The 18,576-nt window shown below is 41.0% G+C and overlaps 2 protein-coding genes across 2 annotated transcripts in view; both read left to right on the top strand.

Annotated features, from left to right (window-relative positions):
* Window positions 1–17,886, top strand: part of kmt2a (lysine (K)-specific methyltransferase 2A) — a 28,161-nt gene extending 10,275 nt beyond the window's left edge. The window contains 34 exon segments of the mRNA XM_055226166.1: window positions 162–339; window positions 434–662; window positions 740–1,404; window positions 1,485–1,555; window positions 2,035–2,274; window positions 2,366–2,512; window positions 2,630–2,728; window positions 2,820–2,940; window positions 3,184–3,297; window positions 3,640–3,824; window positions 3,913–4,086; window positions 4,214–4,324; window positions 4,449–4,522; window positions 4,752–4,966; window positions 5,047–5,141; window positions 5,217–5,354; window positions 5,431–5,589; window positions 5,681–5,792; window positions 5,865–5,943; window positions 6,400–6,560; window positions 6,649–6,783; window positions 6,859–7,492; window positions 7,494–8,284; window positions 8,287–9,280; window positions 9,353–11,327; window positions 11,330–11,880; window positions 12,523–12,591; window positions 12,668–12,876; window positions 12,979–13,053; window positions 13,131–13,305; window positions 13,515–13,622; window positions 13,727–13,807; window positions 13,900–14,029; window positions 14,115–17,886. Of these exon segments, the coding sequence (XP_055082141.1) occupies window positions 162–339; window positions 434–662; window positions 740–1,404; window positions 1,485–1,555; window positions 2,035–2,274; window positions 2,366–2,512; window positions 2,630–2,728; window positions 2,820–2,940; window positions 3,184–3,297; window positions 3,640–3,824; window positions 3,913–4,086; window positions 4,214–4,324; window positions 4,449–4,522; window positions 4,752–4,966; window positions 5,047–5,141; window positions 5,217–5,354; window positions 5,431–5,589; window positions 5,681–5,792; window positions 5,865–5,943; window positions 6,400–6,560; window positions 6,649–6,783; window positions 6,859–7,492; window positions 7,494–8,284; window positions 8,287–9,280; window positions 9,353–11,327; window positions 11,330–11,880; window positions 12,523–12,591; window positions 12,668–12,876; window positions 12,979–13,053; window positions 13,131–13,305; window positions 13,515–13,622; window positions 13,727–13,807; window positions 13,900–14,029; window positions 14,115–14,390 (9,570 nt within the window). The 3' untranslated portion in view covers window positions 14,391–17,886.
* The window catches only part of mcamb (melanoma cell adhesion molecule b), a 74,350-nt gene that overhangs the window by 10,275 nt on the left and 45,499 nt on the right, over window positions 1–18,576 (top strand). The gene's annotated exons all lie outside the window — the stretch shown is intronic.

Raw genomic sequence — 18,576 nt, 5'->3', positions numbered from 1 at the left:
AAGTTTTTTTCTTTGTTTCTTGTATTATCTGTATAACCTAGCTAAGAATTATATTTAAAATAAATTCAAACAATTCAAGGTACTGTTGGTAACTGCCAAGTAGTTAATTATTTGGCTTTGGCAATTATCTAGTTTACTTTGCTTTGTTTATTGTTGAACAGGGGCAAGAAAGTGATTCATCAGAAACCTCAGTCCGTGGTCCACGCATCAAACATGTATGTCGTCGTGCAGCTGTGGCCCTAGGCCGCAATCGGGCAGTGTTTCCTGATGACATGCCCACACTCAGTGCCTTGCCCTGGGAGGAGAGAGAAAAGATTTTATCATCCATGGGAAATGATGGTAAAATGCTACGTACATGCAACATATTACCTTATGTAAAGGTCACCTGAAACTTTTTCGGAAACTCATTTAAATCTTTTGTGTCCCAACATAGACAAGTCATCTGTAGCGGGCTCTGAAGAGGCAGAGCCACAATCTCCTCCAATAAAGCCACGGGAAACACGACACAAGCCTGTTCAAGAAGCTCCTCCTAAAAAAGGGCGGCGCTCCCGGCGCTGTGGCCAATGCTCAGGCTGTCAGGTACCTGAAGACTGTGGTGTATGCACTAACTGTCTTGACAAGCCAAAATTTGGAGGAAGAAATATCAAAAAGCAGTGCTGCAAGTGAGTTACCCTTTTTTTTTACATGTACTTTTTGTTATATTACAAAAAATAACAAACTAATATCTTATTTTTGGCAGGATGAGGAAGTGTCAGAATTTACAATGGATGCCCTCAAAGATGTTTCTTCAGAAGCAAGGGAAAGGCAAAAAGGATAAGAGAAAGAACAAAGTGTCTGAGAAGAGGGATTCTGTAAATCCAGTTAAAGGGCCTAATGTAGACTCTATTATGAAACCTACTCCTTCACCAGCAAAGGAGGAGCCTTTGGTTAAAAAGAGTGCAACATCTCCTTTAAAGCTTTCTGAGGACAAGCTTAGAGAGCAGCCATCAGAACAATCATCTCCCCTGACAGTATCCCCTCCACCTGTAGACCCTTCTGAACCCCCTGTACAACCCCAGGATCTGTCCCCAGTCCCAGAAGCGAGCAATGTATCCAGTTTGCCCAGTAAGAAAGGACACAAAGCTCAACTGTCAGTGGAAACGTCTTCGTCCTCCTCCTCTTCCACTTCATCCTCCTCCTCTTCTTCCTCCTCCTCGTCCTCATCATCATCATCATCTTCATCCTCGTCATCAGCACAGAACTCTCCAGCTAAGACATCAGCTCTCCAACAAACACAACAGCAGCACTGTCCAGCTATTAATCAGGCAATGTCCAAAAAGGAATCTCCCAAACTCGTATCAAGTGAGCCCAGGAGAAGGCTGCAGCAATCCTCAAGTCAGCAAAGCTCAGTTACACCAGATCCAGGTACTGTATGTATACACTGTGTTGCACCTCTTTATTCTTGGATTGAAAATAATAGGAAAAATGTCGCTCTTATTTAACAGACTCAAAACTATCAAAAAGGTCAACTTCACGGTCTGTCCCTCCATCTCCAAAAGAGAGGCCAAAAGACAAGGTAATGTACTAGTCCTTATGCAACACATTCAGATAGTAACCCCTTTAATATTTTTTAAATGTATTATGATGTAGCATAATATTGGAACAAATAACTTATTTCTGAAGTCCTACAGTGATTACCCTATAATAATACATTTACAACAGACTACTCCCTCCATTCTCAACCATAGCTAGTGTGACCATCATGAGGATTCCCATCATGTACTCTTCAGCTGTACCTCTCCAAATCATGATTAATGGAAAACACAGGTGGACTAAAATAAAATTTCAGAAACATCAAAAGAAACCTACTTCATGAGTTGCTGTTAAGGGTGTGAATTTGTCCATATTCTTCCAATACTAATCTGTCTTCCTATGAATACAAATTAAAGTAATCTTTGTACAATATAATACATTAAAGGTGCACTTTTTGAATGCACTGAAATTTGGATTTTTTGTTAAAATTGTAATAAATCATATTTTTTGTTTTATACAAAGGCACTGACCTCTAAGCCACCCAGCAGCAGTAATTTAAACTGGCTGAGCACTCCCTCGACTAGGGGCCCAGCAAAGTCCAGAGCACCCCCCTGCGACGGAGTGCATCGCATCAGAGTGGATTTTAAGAGGGACCATGATGTAGACAAGGTGTGGGAGGCGGGTGGCCTCAGCCTGCTCACCTCTGTGCCGGTCACACCCAGAGCACTCTGCTTCTTATGTGCCAGCAGTGGGAATGTTGAGGTAGATAATTTGATTTTTGGTATTTTAGGAATGACAATCTATGAACATATGGTCTACTTCTTATAATCTATATTATGTTTTTGTGTTCTAGTTTGTTTACTGCCAGGTGTGCTGTGAGCCATTCCATCTTTTTTGTCTGGGGGAGTCAGAGCGCCCTCTGCAAGAACAGTTTGAAAATTGGTGTTGCCGAAGGTGTAGATTTTGTCAGGCTTGTGGGCGCCAACACCAGAAAACAAAAGTAAGCATTATTTGACACAGCATAATAATGTAAATGTGAATCAATATCTTTAGTTGTGTACTTGCAAAGTCTTGTTTTCTGTTCATTTTAAGCATGTTTTTTTATTTGGCTTTGCAGCAGCCACTACTTGAGTGTGACAAGTGCCGTAACAGCTATCACCCGGAGTGCCTGGGTACTAACCACCCTACCAGACTCACCAAAAAGAAAAAAGTCTGGGTAGGTTTTTTGTCGCAATTATTCCTTAGTAACTTTGTCTTATGAATAGATTTATTTTTACTATTTAATTAATTTAATCTTTTTTTTTTAGGTTTGCAGCAAATGTGTGCGCTGTAAAAGTTGTGGGGCCACTAAGCCTGGAAAATCATGGAATGCCCAATGGTCACATGACTTTTCAATGTGTCATGACTGTGCTAAACTCTGTGTGAAAGGTTAGCTCAATGTTCAGTGCCTATGTCCAATATGGTGTGTTGCATTAGTTTGCATCCATATATCACTGTCATTTGGTAAGTCTGCTTTATCTCCTGTCTCTGCGGGTTTTTTTTAAGTACGGTATAGAAACGCAACCATTTATGTACCATTTTGTAGTATTCACTAAAATGTGTGAATCACTATGATACAATGTCTTTTATACGTCCCTTTTTGGATCTAGACATCTATTCCAACTTTTTCAGGGAAACATTGCCCGCTGTGTGATAAGCGCTATGATGATGATGACGGTGAAAGCAAGATGATGCAGTGTTGCCATTGTAAATGCTGGGTTCATGCCAAGTGTGAGAAAGTGACAGGTTTGTTGACTTTATCACATTACCAAACAGATTAATTGATGCACTAAAACTACACTCATCAGGCCTTTAATTATATGTTTAATATTGGTGGTCATGTTTGTGTAATGATGTTCTGACTGATATGCAACCCCATACACAAACAACTGTGATGATGTCAGCTTTCAGTAGTTGAAGGTGTACTGTTACCTGTACATCTTTTTAATGGACTCCTTTCAACTGACTGACCAAAGTGTCATATCTGTCGGCTCAGTTCTTTTATTCTTAGAAATATAAGTAATCTTTATTTTTTCATATCAAATTGTATTTCAGTCTAATATCCTTTCATTTGTCATTGTCAACCAGATGAAATGTATGAGCTGTTGTCCAAGCTCCCAGAGAGTGTTGGCTTCACATGTACTAAATGTACAGAGCACTACCCAACACAATGGCGAACAGAATTGGAAAGAGAGCTTCAGGGTTGCATTCGCCATGTCCTTAATTCTTTGCTGAACTCTCATACGTCCATGCATCTTTTGCGCTACAGACAGGTTTGTGCCAAATTAGTGCTTCTTTTAGTATATTTTAAGGAGACAGTTCTGTATTAGCATTAACAAACCTACTTGTCCCTGTCAGCAGGCAGTGAAGCCTCCAGAGCTAAACCCAGAAACAGAGGAAAGCCAGCCATCCCGCCGTTCTCCAGAGGGGCCCGATCCCCCAGTTCTGATGGAGGCTCCTCCTGGGCCCAGTGACTCACCACAAGATCTAGAGTCTGTTGAGAAAAAAATGGATTTGGGACGCTACAAGTCAGTGGTGAGTATGTTTTACTCATTATTCACTAGATGCTGTGTTTTAGGTGACATTCATAAGGTGATAAAGAGACGAAAATGATTCGTGCAATTCAAGAATATAACTTAATCTCCTTTTGTGTGTCCCACAGCTGGAGTTTGGAGATGATATCGCTAGAATCATTCAAACAGCTATCAACAGTGATGGTGGCCTGCCTGAGAGCCGCAAAACTAACAGTATGGTCAAAGCGTTTTTCATTCGGGTAAGAGTCAGTTATGAATCTTAGTACCATTAGCTTTGTTAAATACAAATGTACATTATATATGATGTTGGTAACCATTCATACAGAGCAGAACTGACTGAATTATATGACTTATATGTTACAGCAAATGGATCGTGTCTTCCCGTGGTTCAGAATCAAAGATTCAAGGTTATGGGAAAGACAAAAAGTCACAGCCAAGTGAGTTCCCAATCATGTTAAATAAAAAGAAGAAAACACCTGACAAGCATTCTATAATTAGACAAATTAGATGAATAATATTATATTATCATGTTATAACAAGTTTTCTTGTTAGGTTAGGTCGCATAATTGTTCTTGGTTTTTTTGTTTGTTTTTTTTTACTTAAACAGCAAACCACTTATTTTCCATTATAATAGGAAATCTTGATGTGTGTTTTATTGTCTTCCAGTAGCTGTCTCCTTCCAAATGCAGTGCTGCCTCCATCATTGGATCATAACTATGCCCAGTGGCAGGAGAGGCAGGAACTTTCTCGAGCAGTGCAACCCCTCTTTACAAAGAAAATAATTCCAGCTCCTTGCCCTCAGCCCCCAAGTGAACAAGATTGTCCTGCATTGCCTCCTCTGGTCCACTCATCTCTTCTTCCACCTCCTCCACTATCATCTGGTAATAAAGTATAAAATACAAAACAGGAAACACTTAGTTACCTCAAATAAGGTTTAATCTGTTTGTGTCTTTTTTTCAAGATCATGAAGACAGCCCAGACTCCCCTTCTCCACCTGGTATTGGTGACAACAGGCAATGTGCTTTATGCCTCAAATATGGTGATGAGAATCATAATGTAGGTGAAAATAATAGTGTAAGATTACTACACAAGGATTGCCTTTTAAACACGTGTAATTTGTCTTCAATCTAGGAAGGGGGTAGGTTGCTTTACATTGGTCAGAATGAATGGACCCATATTAACTGTGCCCTTTGGTCTGCTGACGTGTTTGAGGATGATGATGGCTCCCTAAAAAATGTTCATTTGGCTGTTCACCGAGGAAAGCAGATGGTAAATAACACATTACTTCTCTATTTTATAATTACTAGTTGATGTGTTAATGAGCCTTATATGCTTTTTTATTTAGTGCTGTGAGAAGTGTCAAAGGCCTGGGGCCACAGTTAGCTGCTGCCTTACCTCTTGCTCCAATAACTACCACTTTATGTGTGCCCGCCAATGTCATTGCATCTTCCTGGAGGACAAGAAAGTGTATTGTTCAAAGCACAGAGACTTGATTAAAGGAGAAGTATGAATGGATTTTTGAGCAAAGTTAAAACTACAAATGATTTATAGTGATTAAATGATTCAATGTTTTGTTTGTTGATTTATTTTTGTAGGTTGTGTCAGAGTTTGAGGTAACGCGCAGAGTATTGGTGGACATAGAGGGCATGAGCCTGAAGAAGAAGTGGCTGTCAGGACTAGAACCTGATGATGTCCATATGATAATAGGTAAAACCACAACAGAAGCAAGAAAATAATCATTTAAGTCAATGTTTAAATGTGTTTCACCATTCACTACAGGCTCCATGACAATTGATTGTTTGGGAAAACTGACGGAGTTGTCAGACTGCAAACGCAAGCTCTTTCCAGTGGGATACCAGTAAGATTTTATTTTGTCTTTTGAACTGTAACCTGATAGAAGCCAGATTGATGTTGTGTAGAACTCTTGATTGTTCTACACAACATTAATCTGGGAGGGCTCCTGCTCATAGCGTTCTGGCAGAACGTTCAAATTCTTAACGCTGATTTAGCGAAGCGTCACAACAGATGAGTGACCAGAGAAATCAAACTGTTGTGGAATTCAGTTGCGAGAAAAGCAGGCTCATCCACAAACTAAACTGATTCCCTCTGCAGCATGTTATCAAAAACAAAATGACCAGTATTTCTCCTTAAATCGGCCTTTTTCCATCCGTCATCATGTTTGGCTTTTGTCCAAACCACAATATTGACCTATAGACTGGCCATTCAGTGGCTTGAGCGCAGCAGTAGATGCAGGAGTTGTACAAGATATAACTTTATTTGATTCATATGATTAATTTTAATTGTTTTCAATTAGATGCTCAAGGGTGTACTGGAGTACTATAGATGCAAGGAAGCGCTGTGTGTACACCTGTAGGATCCTAGTTTGCCATCCTCCAGTGTCAGAATGTGATACCAAGAGCACAATGACTCCTGAAGAAAATCGCACAATAGCACACAGCCCATCTCCAATAGCAGGTAAATACAGTGTTTCACACACTTGATTAATTTCACATATTTGATTAAACTTGAGGAGTTAAAAAAGTATTTTCTTTTCATTAAAAAGATTTTCCAGATCCATTTGAGTCCCCAAGACGCTCTGACACACTTTCACCTTCAAGCGCCCCTAAACTCAGGGTTTACACTAGAAATCGGCACCCCAGTTACCCTCCAGCTGGCCCTAGACCTATGCTTTCTCCAGGTATTTAATGAAACTGTTGACAAAATAAATGCCAACATTTCGTTTGTTTTGATATTCATTTTGTGCATTGTATAGGAGGCACCACTCGAACTCCAAGCCATGAAGTTGCAGCAGGACATTCACAGCCAAATCCCACAGTTAAAAATGTTGACTCACGGCGCCACAGCTCTCCCTCTCTTTCCCCTCCTCAGTCGCTTATCAGACAAAGAGGGGTTGTCTCTTCTCCCCAGATTATATCAAGACCCCTAACGTCCCCACCTCCCCTAATCCCATCTCCTGCCAGAGACCCTGAAAGGTCGAAGCATCTCGGCAAAGAATCTGCTCACAGAGAAGATGAAAAAAGTAGAATGTTCTCAACAGACAAAAACAGATGGCAGCAGAACAGAGATCAGTCGCATAAAGATTCAAACAAAGTGAGAGTGTTAAGCCGAGACCAAGTTTCTAAGGATACACATAGGAATAAATCTAAAGAAATTCGGCTAAAGGACCGGGGTCAATTATCAGCCAAAGAGCTTGATCAACAGAAATCATTGACCAAAGAGTCAAATGTTAAGGACATGGATAGGGGGCGAATAGTAAACAGAGACCACTGTAGAGATCCAGAAAAAGAGAGACAAATGGCTAAAAGCTCTGAAAAGACAACCCAGCCCAACATGTGCTCAACCAACAGAGAAACGGAAAAGAGTAAAACATCCTCCCAGATCCCAGTTTGTTGAAAAAAATAAATTGCTCAATAGAGATACAGGTTTAAGAGACTCTAATAAGCATCGGCAGCATAGTAGGGAATCAGGGAAAGACTCAGGCCAAGGTAAAGACAGATCAAGTCGTGAGTCTGACAAGAGTAGACTTCACCCCAGAGACTCAAACCACAGAAGCACAGAAAGGTATAAAGACTCAGGGAAAGACGGTCACCATGGATCTCAGTTTAAATCTGGAGGTGAGATTAGGAGCTCCAGACTGACCCCTACAGGTCAGGGCCAGTCCTCTCCTCCTGCAGGCACTGCTGTTGTCACTGACAGACATGAAAAACACAGGAGTAATGAACTTTCTTCAAACTCATCATCTCGTCACAAACCTCTCTCCTCGTCAGACCTCATCCAACTAAAAGATAAGTCCAACTCAGGGAAGGTGAGCACCAGTGGCTCTGGAAATGTATTGCCCGCTGCATTACAGAAGACCTCACATCTCGGAAAATCTGGCTCTCCTCAGCCATTTCAAAAAGGCAGTTCACAAAAGTCACATGATTATGTACAAAGCCCAATCACAGCAGCAACATTGAAGCCCCTGTGGTCATCAAGGTCACCAGCAGATGAGGACAATTTAAAACAAGGGTCAAACTCCCCCACTGCAAAAGACAAACATGCAAAGGTTAAAAAGTCAAGCAGCAGTCAAATAGACAAAAGCCTGACAACATGCAGCAATGACAATTATTCCACTTTAAACAACAATAATATTAAAACTACAGGTAGCTCAAAAGCAGATACTCACAACTCCAGCAGCAATAGCAAAACACAATGATCCGAAATCACACCAAAGGTCATAACAAAACTCAAGGAGAAAACATTGAAAACTTGAAAGAATCTTCAAAAAGCAGACAGATGCCCTCTGATTCTGATAAAAAAATAATCCCAGATCATTCAAAACCAATGCAGCAAACAAGCTTAGCCATAGAGAAGTCCCAAACAAAACAGAACACAACTAACCAACTATCTGTAAGAGAGAAATCTTCCAAGCCCCTCACATCTGCTTCTATGCCAACCAATCCAAATAGTACTAACACTATTGATGGAATTTCTTCTACTTGTCATAGCACGGTCACTACCTCCTCTGTCTTACCTGCTGGTCAGAGAGGCTGCAGGTCAGCCAGCTCAATTCACTTCTCATCACCTTCCACTAACAGTGATGGCTCTGAGTCAGACACCCACCCTCACGCAGCAGAAGATGCTCTGCACAGAGGGTATTCCCAAGACCTTCTCACGCAAGGCACAGAGGATGACACTGAAGGCCATGATGATGACCCCAGGAGTTTAGATGACAAACACCATGAGGATGACAGTGATGGCTCAGGGTCCGCAAAGAGGCGTTATCCCCGCCGTAGTGCCCGTGCCCGCTCGAACATGTTTTTTGGTCTCACGCCTTTTTATGGAGTTCGCTCTTATGGTCACGAAGACCTCCACTTTTATGGTAGTGAAGAGGCGGGTGGACCAATGCTCAAGAAAAGGTCCGGAGGTCGGAAGAAGTCGGCAGAAGGGCAGGTGGATGGAGCAGATGATATGAGTTCATCCTCTTCATCTGGTGATAGCGGCGATGATGACAGTAACAATAATCCCTATTACTATAATTTCACCCGAACAATTATTAACCCTGGGGAAGGACTCCCATCAATAGAAGGGATAGACCAGTGTCTGGGACAAGGCTCACAACTCCAGCGCTTTCTCAAAGATGAGGAGCAACAGAAGAGGCAAGCAAGCACAGATGAGGACCTGTTAAGTGGCTTGTAAGTATACATAATATATACATTTTGCTACTGAAATAATTTTTACTAATGACAATTTATTGTGTTTTTCAGGTCCTTGGGACAGCAGCATATTGGTCAGCTGGATGGTGTTGATGATGGTTCAGAGAGTGACACAAGCATTTGCACCACCAGCACAACAAGCACTACAGCCACCTCCACTCCTCATAAAAACACCCCCAAGAGAAGGACCAGAGAGAGGCACTCTGAGAAAATGGACTCGCACCATTCTAACAAGGATTCTGACAATAGCGCATGTGCAGGGGGAGCAAACACACGAGAGGGCAGGAAGCATCAGAAGGAAAACTGCCTTCCTCTTGGAGGAAAGTCTCAGGCGCAGAGCCAGGGACAGGATCCTCTTGATGCCCAGCTGTCTCTCAGCACGGACCTGCTTAAGTCTGACTCGGACAACAACAACAGTGATGACTGTGGTAACATTTTACCCTCTGACATCATGGAGTTTGTTCTAAACACACAGGCTGAGTCTTCCTCATCAGAACTACTACTTGATGAGGGCTATGTTGGTGTAGACGTCAACAGACGCAAAGAGATTCTCTTTGAGGACTTCTCACAGCCCATGTCCAGTTCTGAGAGCGGAGGTGGAGTGGAGAGCAGTGTAAATAACTCCATGTCTGTGGAGGAGCCATACCTGCCTCTTGAGCTGCCCTCTGACCTCTCTGTCCTCACCACTCGCAGTCCAACTGTAAGCACCAATCAGAACCACACAGCTGGCAGTCTTATCACAGACACCTCAGACCGCAGCATGCTGAGCTTAACCCCTGACTCAGGCTCAATCAGTGGAGGTAAAACTAGCAACAAGAAAAGAGCAGAAAATCAACATGACGCTACTGCTTTGGGAAATCGAGATAATCAAGTGACTGAAGGTCACATGACCCCAGAGCAGTTTATTCCGAGTCCTGCCATTGGCCAGGCAGTAGAATCTACTGTGAACCCTGATGTTCCCCGGGCTGCTGGAACTCCAAGTTTACCAAGTTCTCCATCTATCCCACTGCAGAATCAGAAATATCTCCCAACAGCGGGCAGCCCTTGCCCAGTTACTGTGGCAGGACCGCCCCAAGTTACCAGCCCCGCAGTCATCAAGACAGGCCCTGACAAGCTTATTGTAGTTAATCAACAGTTTCAGCCATTATATGTTCTTCAAACTGTGCCAAATGGCGTTACTCAAAAGATAAGTGCTACAGGAGTTATGGATACCAGCTCGTCAGCAGTGCTGAGTTCCATGACATTGACAACAGGTCTGAATACTAGTCTAACTCCAACTCAGCAAATATTTCCTACTACAGGAAAGGTTCTTAGCACAGTCGCTCATCCTTCTCAGATTCACACTTTCACAGGACCCGGACAGACAGGGTTCCCAACAGGAATCCCCAGTACCACCTCAGGATTGCTTATTGGGTTGTCCTCGCAGCCCCAAGATCAATCCCAGATTCTAGTTTCAGAGGCTGGTCGACCACATGAATTTGGCCCAAACCTTACTATAGTTTCCAGTCCTTCTACACTAACCTCTTCATCTATTCTCCCTTCTGCTCATGGGAAGAAAAGACCAATTTCCCGCCTCCAGCCAAGAAAAAGCAAAAAGCCTCCTCGATCGAGGAGTCAGCCTTCTCTGGCCCGCTCTGAGGCAGCTCCTCCAAACATGACTCTCATCAACTTCTCATCCTCACAGATTACCAGCATCCCAGGCCAACCTGCTGGTCTTGTTGAACTGAATACTCTTTCAACATCTCAACGCAAAGTTCCTAACATAATTAAACGCCCTAAATCTGGTGGGGTGATGTATCTGGATCCCACTAGTCTTCTACAGCAGAGACTTCCTCCTACTTCACCTGGGATTTTAGGGCATGATACTTCTGCCCACCTTCTACCATGTACAATGTCCAGTCTCAACCCGAGTCAGTCTGTGTTAAATGTTGTGTCAGTGCCCCCTAGTGGAGTACTTGGACCAGGGTCAGTCTCTTTGTCTACTCCTGTCCTGAGCTCCACTGACATTACAGGGCCAATAAGTAACCCTCCTGTTTTAAGGCGGGCCCACATGGTTTGGGCTTGTCAGAACAGCCTGTCGTCCTTCAGCCTGCAGGAGCCCCCTTAATGTCCCAGCTTGGTTCCCCGGTTCAAACATCTATAGCTAGCAGCATCTGTGTCTTGCCCTCTCAACAGAACATCAGCATACCTGTGAGCCAAGGAGAAACGGAGGGTAGTAATGTCCAATTACTTTCACAATCTATCAACAAAACTCAGACACTGGAATCCAGTCAGAATACGGTTAGTTTAGGTCATGGGACAGCCACCCATTTCAACCCCACCAAAGGACAGGTGTTGGGCGTTTTTACTCGCACACAAACACTGTCACCTTCGCAGAGCAGCAGAACTACCCCCATTTCCAGATCCTATGAACAGAAGCAAAGTAACCCCAGCACCATGGTAACAGTGACAGGAGGGGAAAAAGCTAAGGCAAAAAACAAGAGGAGTATGCAAAATCCTGAAGTTTTCGGAGGAAAGAAACATAAGACCTATCAGGAGCATCACAACAACCCTCCAGTGAAAGTTTCCTCAAATTCAAGGTAAAAATATGGCATTTAAAAACCTAATTTGTAGGATTTATAGATCTGCCGTCCATCTACATTGACAAGCTACAGCTTACCGACTAACTGTTACATTATAACTATATTGATATATTCAACTTTTTTCTGGTATTTCAACAAAATAAGTTGTAAGTTATAAATTGTTTTCAATTCCCTAAAAAAAAAAATCTGTGTAGCTTTAAAATAAGGTGCCTTGAACTATTTACAGGGAATTAATATTGTTTTTGTTAGACGTTAATGTTTGAAGGTATTTGTAAAAATACTACTAACTGCTAATACACCACTATCAAAATATGTGTCTGTTATTTAATTACAAAGTGATTTAGTGGTTACGTTGATTCATAAAAGTCCTTATAACAGAGATTTAATGAGTATGAATGCATTTACTCACATGTGATGTGAGCAATAACATATGAAAACTGTTTTGTTTATAATGATGTCCCTCAGCTAAAGTGGGTTAATGGCTTATTAAGTATATAACTAATGCTTATTAATGTCTTATAGATCGCTTACTAAGGTCACTTATTCTGACCAAAAATGTGCTATTCTCTCTAACACTGTAGATTTGATGTAAATTAATTTGTAACATTATATGCTTTTGTCTTTTTTCTTTTTGAGCAGTTCTAAAGGACCATGTTCCCCAGAACCAATGGACACTGGCAAACCTACAGACAAGACAAGTCATCAGGGGTAAGTTTTACCGCTCATTTAGTTTTGCACTGAATAGTAATAATACTTATACTATTTGAAACATTATTGTGTACAGTAAAAAGAAGACATCCGAAAGTCCTGGAAAAATACTGGGCAAAGACAAAGCCTCACATGCCAAAAGGACAGGGTCTATTATTGTGCCATCACTACCTGGTCAGGAGGACAACACCAAGGATACTGTTCTTGACAGCAAGCCGAAGAAGGGCATCATCTTTGAAATCTCCAGTGAAGATGGCTTCCACATTCGCTGTGAGAGTATTGAAGGTAAGAGAGGCCACTCCAGTAAAATATTCACTTTGTGATCATAAAAATTATTTCAAGAACAGCGCCCTTCTATAAAATGGTGACAGAGCTGTCTCTTTGCAGAGGCTTGGAAGTCCCTGACAGATAAGGTGCAAGAGGCTAGATCCAATGCACGTCTTAAAGAACTCTCCTTTGATGGTGAAATGTCTTATTTAAATTTATATATTAATTTAGCATAACAATCATATTTTTCTCACAAACTGTCTACCCCCCAGGTGTGAATGCTCTACGGATGCTAGGTGTTGTTCATGAGGCAGTGGTTTTCTTGTTAGAGCAGTTGTCTGGCTCCAGACATTGTCGTAGCTACCGTTTCCGTTTCCACAAGGCTGAAGAGTCTGATGATCCTCCAGTCAACCCACATGGCTCAGCCAGAGCTGAAATCCACAACAGGTCTGAATCTCTCATACATAGAAAATACAGCGCACTGTGTGGACTAAAGGACATAGTCAGTTGTTTATGACATTTTTCATCCTTGAGTGTATCCGTGATAATATACCATTATGCTATTTATATGGGGAAAATATATTCATCCTATACCTACGCGTGCAAGTTACCAGACATATTTACTACATTTGAACTTCTGATGTTTTTGCTTCCAGGAGGTCTATATTCGATGTCTTTAACTTCTTGGCCTCAAAACACCGCCAGCCTCCTGAGTACCAGCCACAGGAAGAAGATGAAGAAGAGGGGCAGCTCAGAGTTGCCAGGTTAACACCAAACTGATTACCACTAAATATAACCTGTAAAGTCTGACATGCTTTTATCTTTGGTTAGTTTACTCATCTTGCTGTTTCATGTACTGTTGATGTAGGCGTGCATCCATGGAGTTACCACTGGCTGTGAGGTTCAAACAGCTTAAGGCCACTTGTAAGGAAACTGTGGGAGTCTACAGGTGAGCTTGTTGGTTTGGTTTGTTTGGTATAGACATGAATATGGAGAGTATAGAAGAATACACATTCATTCAGGTTCATTGTTTTCCCCCAGGTCTCCAATTCATGGCCGTGGTCTGTTTTGCAAGAAAACTATTGATGCTGGGGAGATGGTCATAGAATATTCCGGGAATGTCATTCGTTCTGTTCTCACAGACAAAAGAGAGAAATATTATGATGGAAAGGTGAGAATCTGAATATTTGTACAACTAAAGTCTTTTATAACAGATGTTCATATAATGTGTGTATATATGTAAATATGCATTTTAGGGGATTGGCTGTTACATGTTTCGCATCGATGATTATGAGGTTGTAGATGCCACAGTCCATGGCAATGCTGCACGGTTCATTAACCACTCGTGTGAGCCCAACTGCTATTCTCGCGTCATTACTGTGGATGGCCAGAAGCACATAGTCATCTTTGCCCTTCGCCGTATCTTCTGTGGGGAGGAGCTCACCTACGACTACAAGTTTCCTATTGAGGATGCCAGCAACAAGCTGCCCTGCAACTGTGGCGCAAAGAAGTGCCGCAAATTTCTCAACTAAAGAGGGCCTCTGGGAGACTCCTGCTGAGATCCTGGGATTGGCTGGTTGGTTACAACTTCAAGGGCCATTTTGGAGGAGGGGCCATTTGTAGAGATTTTCAACATGTTGTGCCTCATTTGTTATTGTATGGTCTGGAAAAGGGATTTAACCAATTACAGAAAGGAAATGGTTTTAAGCCTTCAATTGTACTGCAATATCAAAATTTAAATTTGGTGTTCTTTCAGATACTCTGCATTGGCCCATCCTCCTTACTTTCCTATGTATTGCTTTTATGTCAAGATTCTGTGGTCCACCAATGCCAGGACATTATTATATAAGAAAAAGATATCAAAGAACTTTGTTCCATTTTACACCAAAGTGCAATTTGTTTAAGGGACTCGGAACAGTAATTTGACACTTTTTTTTTTAAACTGTTACTGATGCACATTTCCCTGTCTGAATGTGCCCTGATGCCTTCACAGTTGTAGATATCAACCAGAGGCTTCCCCAGCAAGTGTTTATTAAGCGCTTATTAGTGTACATTGAACACTGTAAATAGAGATCTGTGCGTAACACAGTTTGTACTCGCTGCTTAGAGAGGAGCTGGAGATGCAGTAAGGAAAGGCCATATGATGGATGGTTGAGGGAGTTGTTCAAAACAGAATGCCTGATTTAAATTGCTTTTAGGCTAACTATGTGGTAGGTAGCCATGTTTATGTAGATTTAGTTTGGGCGAAGAGTTGGGCCTCCAAAGCAAGGCAGCTAGAGATTCTGGTGGACTGACAGCCAATGGACTGGAGTACTCTACTGATTTGTTTAGGGCAGACATATTTATGATGCTAGTTGTGATCCAGAATGGGATTTGTATAATGTACAGGAGAGATTGAATCAATGCAGGTTGCATGTTTGTTTTTTTTTTGTTTTTTTTATAAAACTTTGTGGTACAAATATAAGCTCAGTAAATTGTGTTCCAAAAACAGCCGCAAGGAGAACCAAACATTGTGACCTTAATTTGAATTTGAACCATTTTCTTTATGCACCTCTTGGGATAAATATTACTACAAATATTGTTTTGTTTGTTTTGTATAGTGTTGAGTCTTTTAAAATTTTGCCCGTTGTCTGTCTTTTTTATTATGGGCAGGGAAATATGCTTGCTTTTTAAAATGTACATAATGTATATTTTTCTATAAAAGACTTAAAAGCACTCACTAGTGAATAGCACTTAATGGTATTTATATTTTTTAAGAAATCATATTTATTTTATTGCCATTTTTCTAGGAAATAGAGGTTTACAGACACTAATGCTTGGTCTGTGTTTTGTATTTTTGCTGCCTTTTCAGTTGTGATGTTTTCTGTTTTTGTGGTTTACAGTTTGATTTGTGGCTGAATGTTTTCTTTGATTCCAAAGACTGACGCTGGTCTGTGACTTGGTCCTGAGTTCAGTCCACCAGGAACTCTTTATTCCAGTGCATGGGTCAGGGCAGAGCTATTTCATCAGTGTCAGTTGTGTGAATCTATATGCACTTGAGAGAGCTCAGATTGTTCATCCATAGCAGATATCTCCTCTCTCCAGCCTTATTCTTCTCATGCCACATTACACGGAAAATCCAACACCAGGCAAAAACATCCGACTTGCCAATAATCCAGAACCACCAGACTTGAATTGGTAATAGCTGTTGGAAATAATATAACAAATATATTTGCATTTTGATCTGACCTGGTTGTGAGTACTAAGCAGGTGCCTTTAATGACAGAAAGCTACAACATATAAAATGTCATAACCATCCAGCCTCTCCACATCTTTATAAAACCACTCTTTACTGGTGACCACTATTGATCATCTTTTCAAGACTTCTTGAATTAGCCTCTTTTGTTATAATTATTGTCTTCTGATGTATTGAAACAAGCAGAACTGATCAGACTGTTCTTTGCTGTTCATGCCCATATCACCTAAAGGTCATTAGCACTCCAACAGTCAGCTGGCACAAACAGGAGAATGTGTGACACATCAAGAACAGTTTTGTAATCAGTTGTGCCTGTATGGTCGCTGTGAGCAGCAGAGGGCATGTTTGAGGCTCCAGAAAAAGTGCACTTGACTCTTTTCTGCCATGTAGTGAGAGCAGGGACCACTCCAGCAGCCCTTCTCCTATTCGCACACCACCAGGGCTGTACTGCCACTGGTTGGCTGGGTTCTGCTTAAGCCTGACATGAATGTATTTTACCTGGGCATAATTTGACCTATGATACATTTGTTTTCACTACACTGACAGAGAATAGAGTGGTGAACTACAGTTTTGATGTTCATACAGGGATTTATAATTCAGTGACTTCTTTCAGCAATGATGCTATAGCTTCATAACGTCAAGGGCTCCATCTAGGACTTGCATTTAATGTGATGGATCCATTCACAGAAACTGTCACATACATATACACAAGAAGGGTTTTAGTTATGTTATCTGTGCCAGATCAGTGACCCATCATTCTCTGTAATTATAGTATAAATACATACAACAATATTATATGGAAACATGCATAGTCATTTCTTGTACTTTAGTATCTATATAATATATGGAATGGAAAGACAAAACTTAGTTACAGTAGCAAAACAACAGACTATAATGGTTAATAGCAATGTCTCAGTGTAATATTTAACAGGTTTGTGTTTCAGATACAACAAATCATTCTTTTGTATATTGATATCCAGTGCCTGTAAATGTCTTCGCATCAGCGCTGGACATTACAGTGTCTCTTTGGTTTCTTTATTTGTGTTGAGAAATGTTAGTGTTATTAATGTGGTTGTGAACTTCTGGAGGCCAGCCATTTTGGTTTCTCTCACTTGGTTATTGTCAGTGAATGTTCTTTCTGTTTCCATTGTATGTTTTAATGGGACTGTTTAGCGGGCTTATTGATGTGGTATCAATTTGATTTTTGTGGAGCCTTTCCGATAGCTGTAAAACATCCACCCAGATTCATTTTATTATTTGGAGCCTCTTGTGTCTCTCTTAAGCTTCAGTTGTACTTATTAATGTACTGTTTTATTAGAAAGTCATAATGCTGAGTTAATAATGAAAGATTTTATTTATTTATTTTCGGGCAGCATCTTCCCCCCGAGATATTGACCTTTTCATGTACCTGTAATTTCTTTGTTGTGCATAGACGTTTTCAGTCCAGGACTGGAAGTCAGTGGAAGGCAGTGGAATCGCTCAGAAAAGGCTCTTTTCTTATGCCTTGAATATACCTTTGTCTTATCAATATTTCTCTCTGTAATAATAATAATGAGTATAGAATGGTCATAATTTCTCCTGTTTTTGACAGTATTTCTCTCAATATACACATTTACAAAATGAAGGAAAACCAACCATGGTGAAAATAAACCACAAACTACTTGGTTGAATGTATAATTAGGAAACAAAGTTGTACATAAATGTAAAAAGAAAAGTTTCTAATCATGTTTATTTTCTATGCACTTTTTTATTTAAGTGATAGTTTAAATAATAAACATGTCTTCTTTACTCTTTCTTGTTGTTTGCTTGGTTATTTTGAAGACAAGTTGGACAGGAAATGATGGCAGATCCAAAATGTGCTGATTCAGACAGAAGCTAATCTTGCTCTGCTTCTCTGGGAGGACTTTAGGAGACCCCCGTCTTCGCTTCAGCCTGATGAATCAGGGTTTAGAATCTGCTGTTTCAAAGAGCTGTGTTCCTCTCACATGGCTCATAAAAGGTGTTTTACAGCTCAAACAGATGTGACGCTACACACACTACCATTGGGCTACTTTCACTGTTTACTGCCACTACTGCACAAAAACTCAACATAATAACACTCATCCTCAAAGCATCAACTACAATATTATGCAAAACAAAACACTAGTTCTACCATTAAGAACCTTATTACAGGTGCTACTTCCAATGCACTTTATAAAACACATTGTATAATCAAGTTGGTTGCAGTAGAAGCTTCATATAAGCCTAGTTTTGCTCTATATTCAGTTCCACCAGTCTTGGATATTAAAACGTGGGAAGAGCGTGATCCTGGTGGTCCCTGATGGTCAGTGTGAAGAGAGTGACGATTCATTCTGGCACAGAGTCAAACTGTGAAATGCAGCCAAGACTTTAGTAACACTGTCTGGGACACATCATATAATTCCTGAGAACTGCATACTAAACTACTGGGAACAAAACCCCGTGTATAGTATGGTCTACTCTGA

This window comes from Periophthalmus magnuspinnatus, chromosome 13, assembly GCF_009829125.3.
Source record: "Periophthalmus magnuspinnatus isolate fPerMag1 chromosome 13, fPerMag1.2.pri, whole genome shotgun sequence".
Taxonomy (NCBI): Eukaryota; Metazoa; Chordata; class Actinopteri; order Gobiiformes; family Gobiidae; genus Periophthalmus; species Periophthalmus magnuspinnatus.
This window is presented reverse-complemented; position numbering and strand designations above follow the sequence as displayed.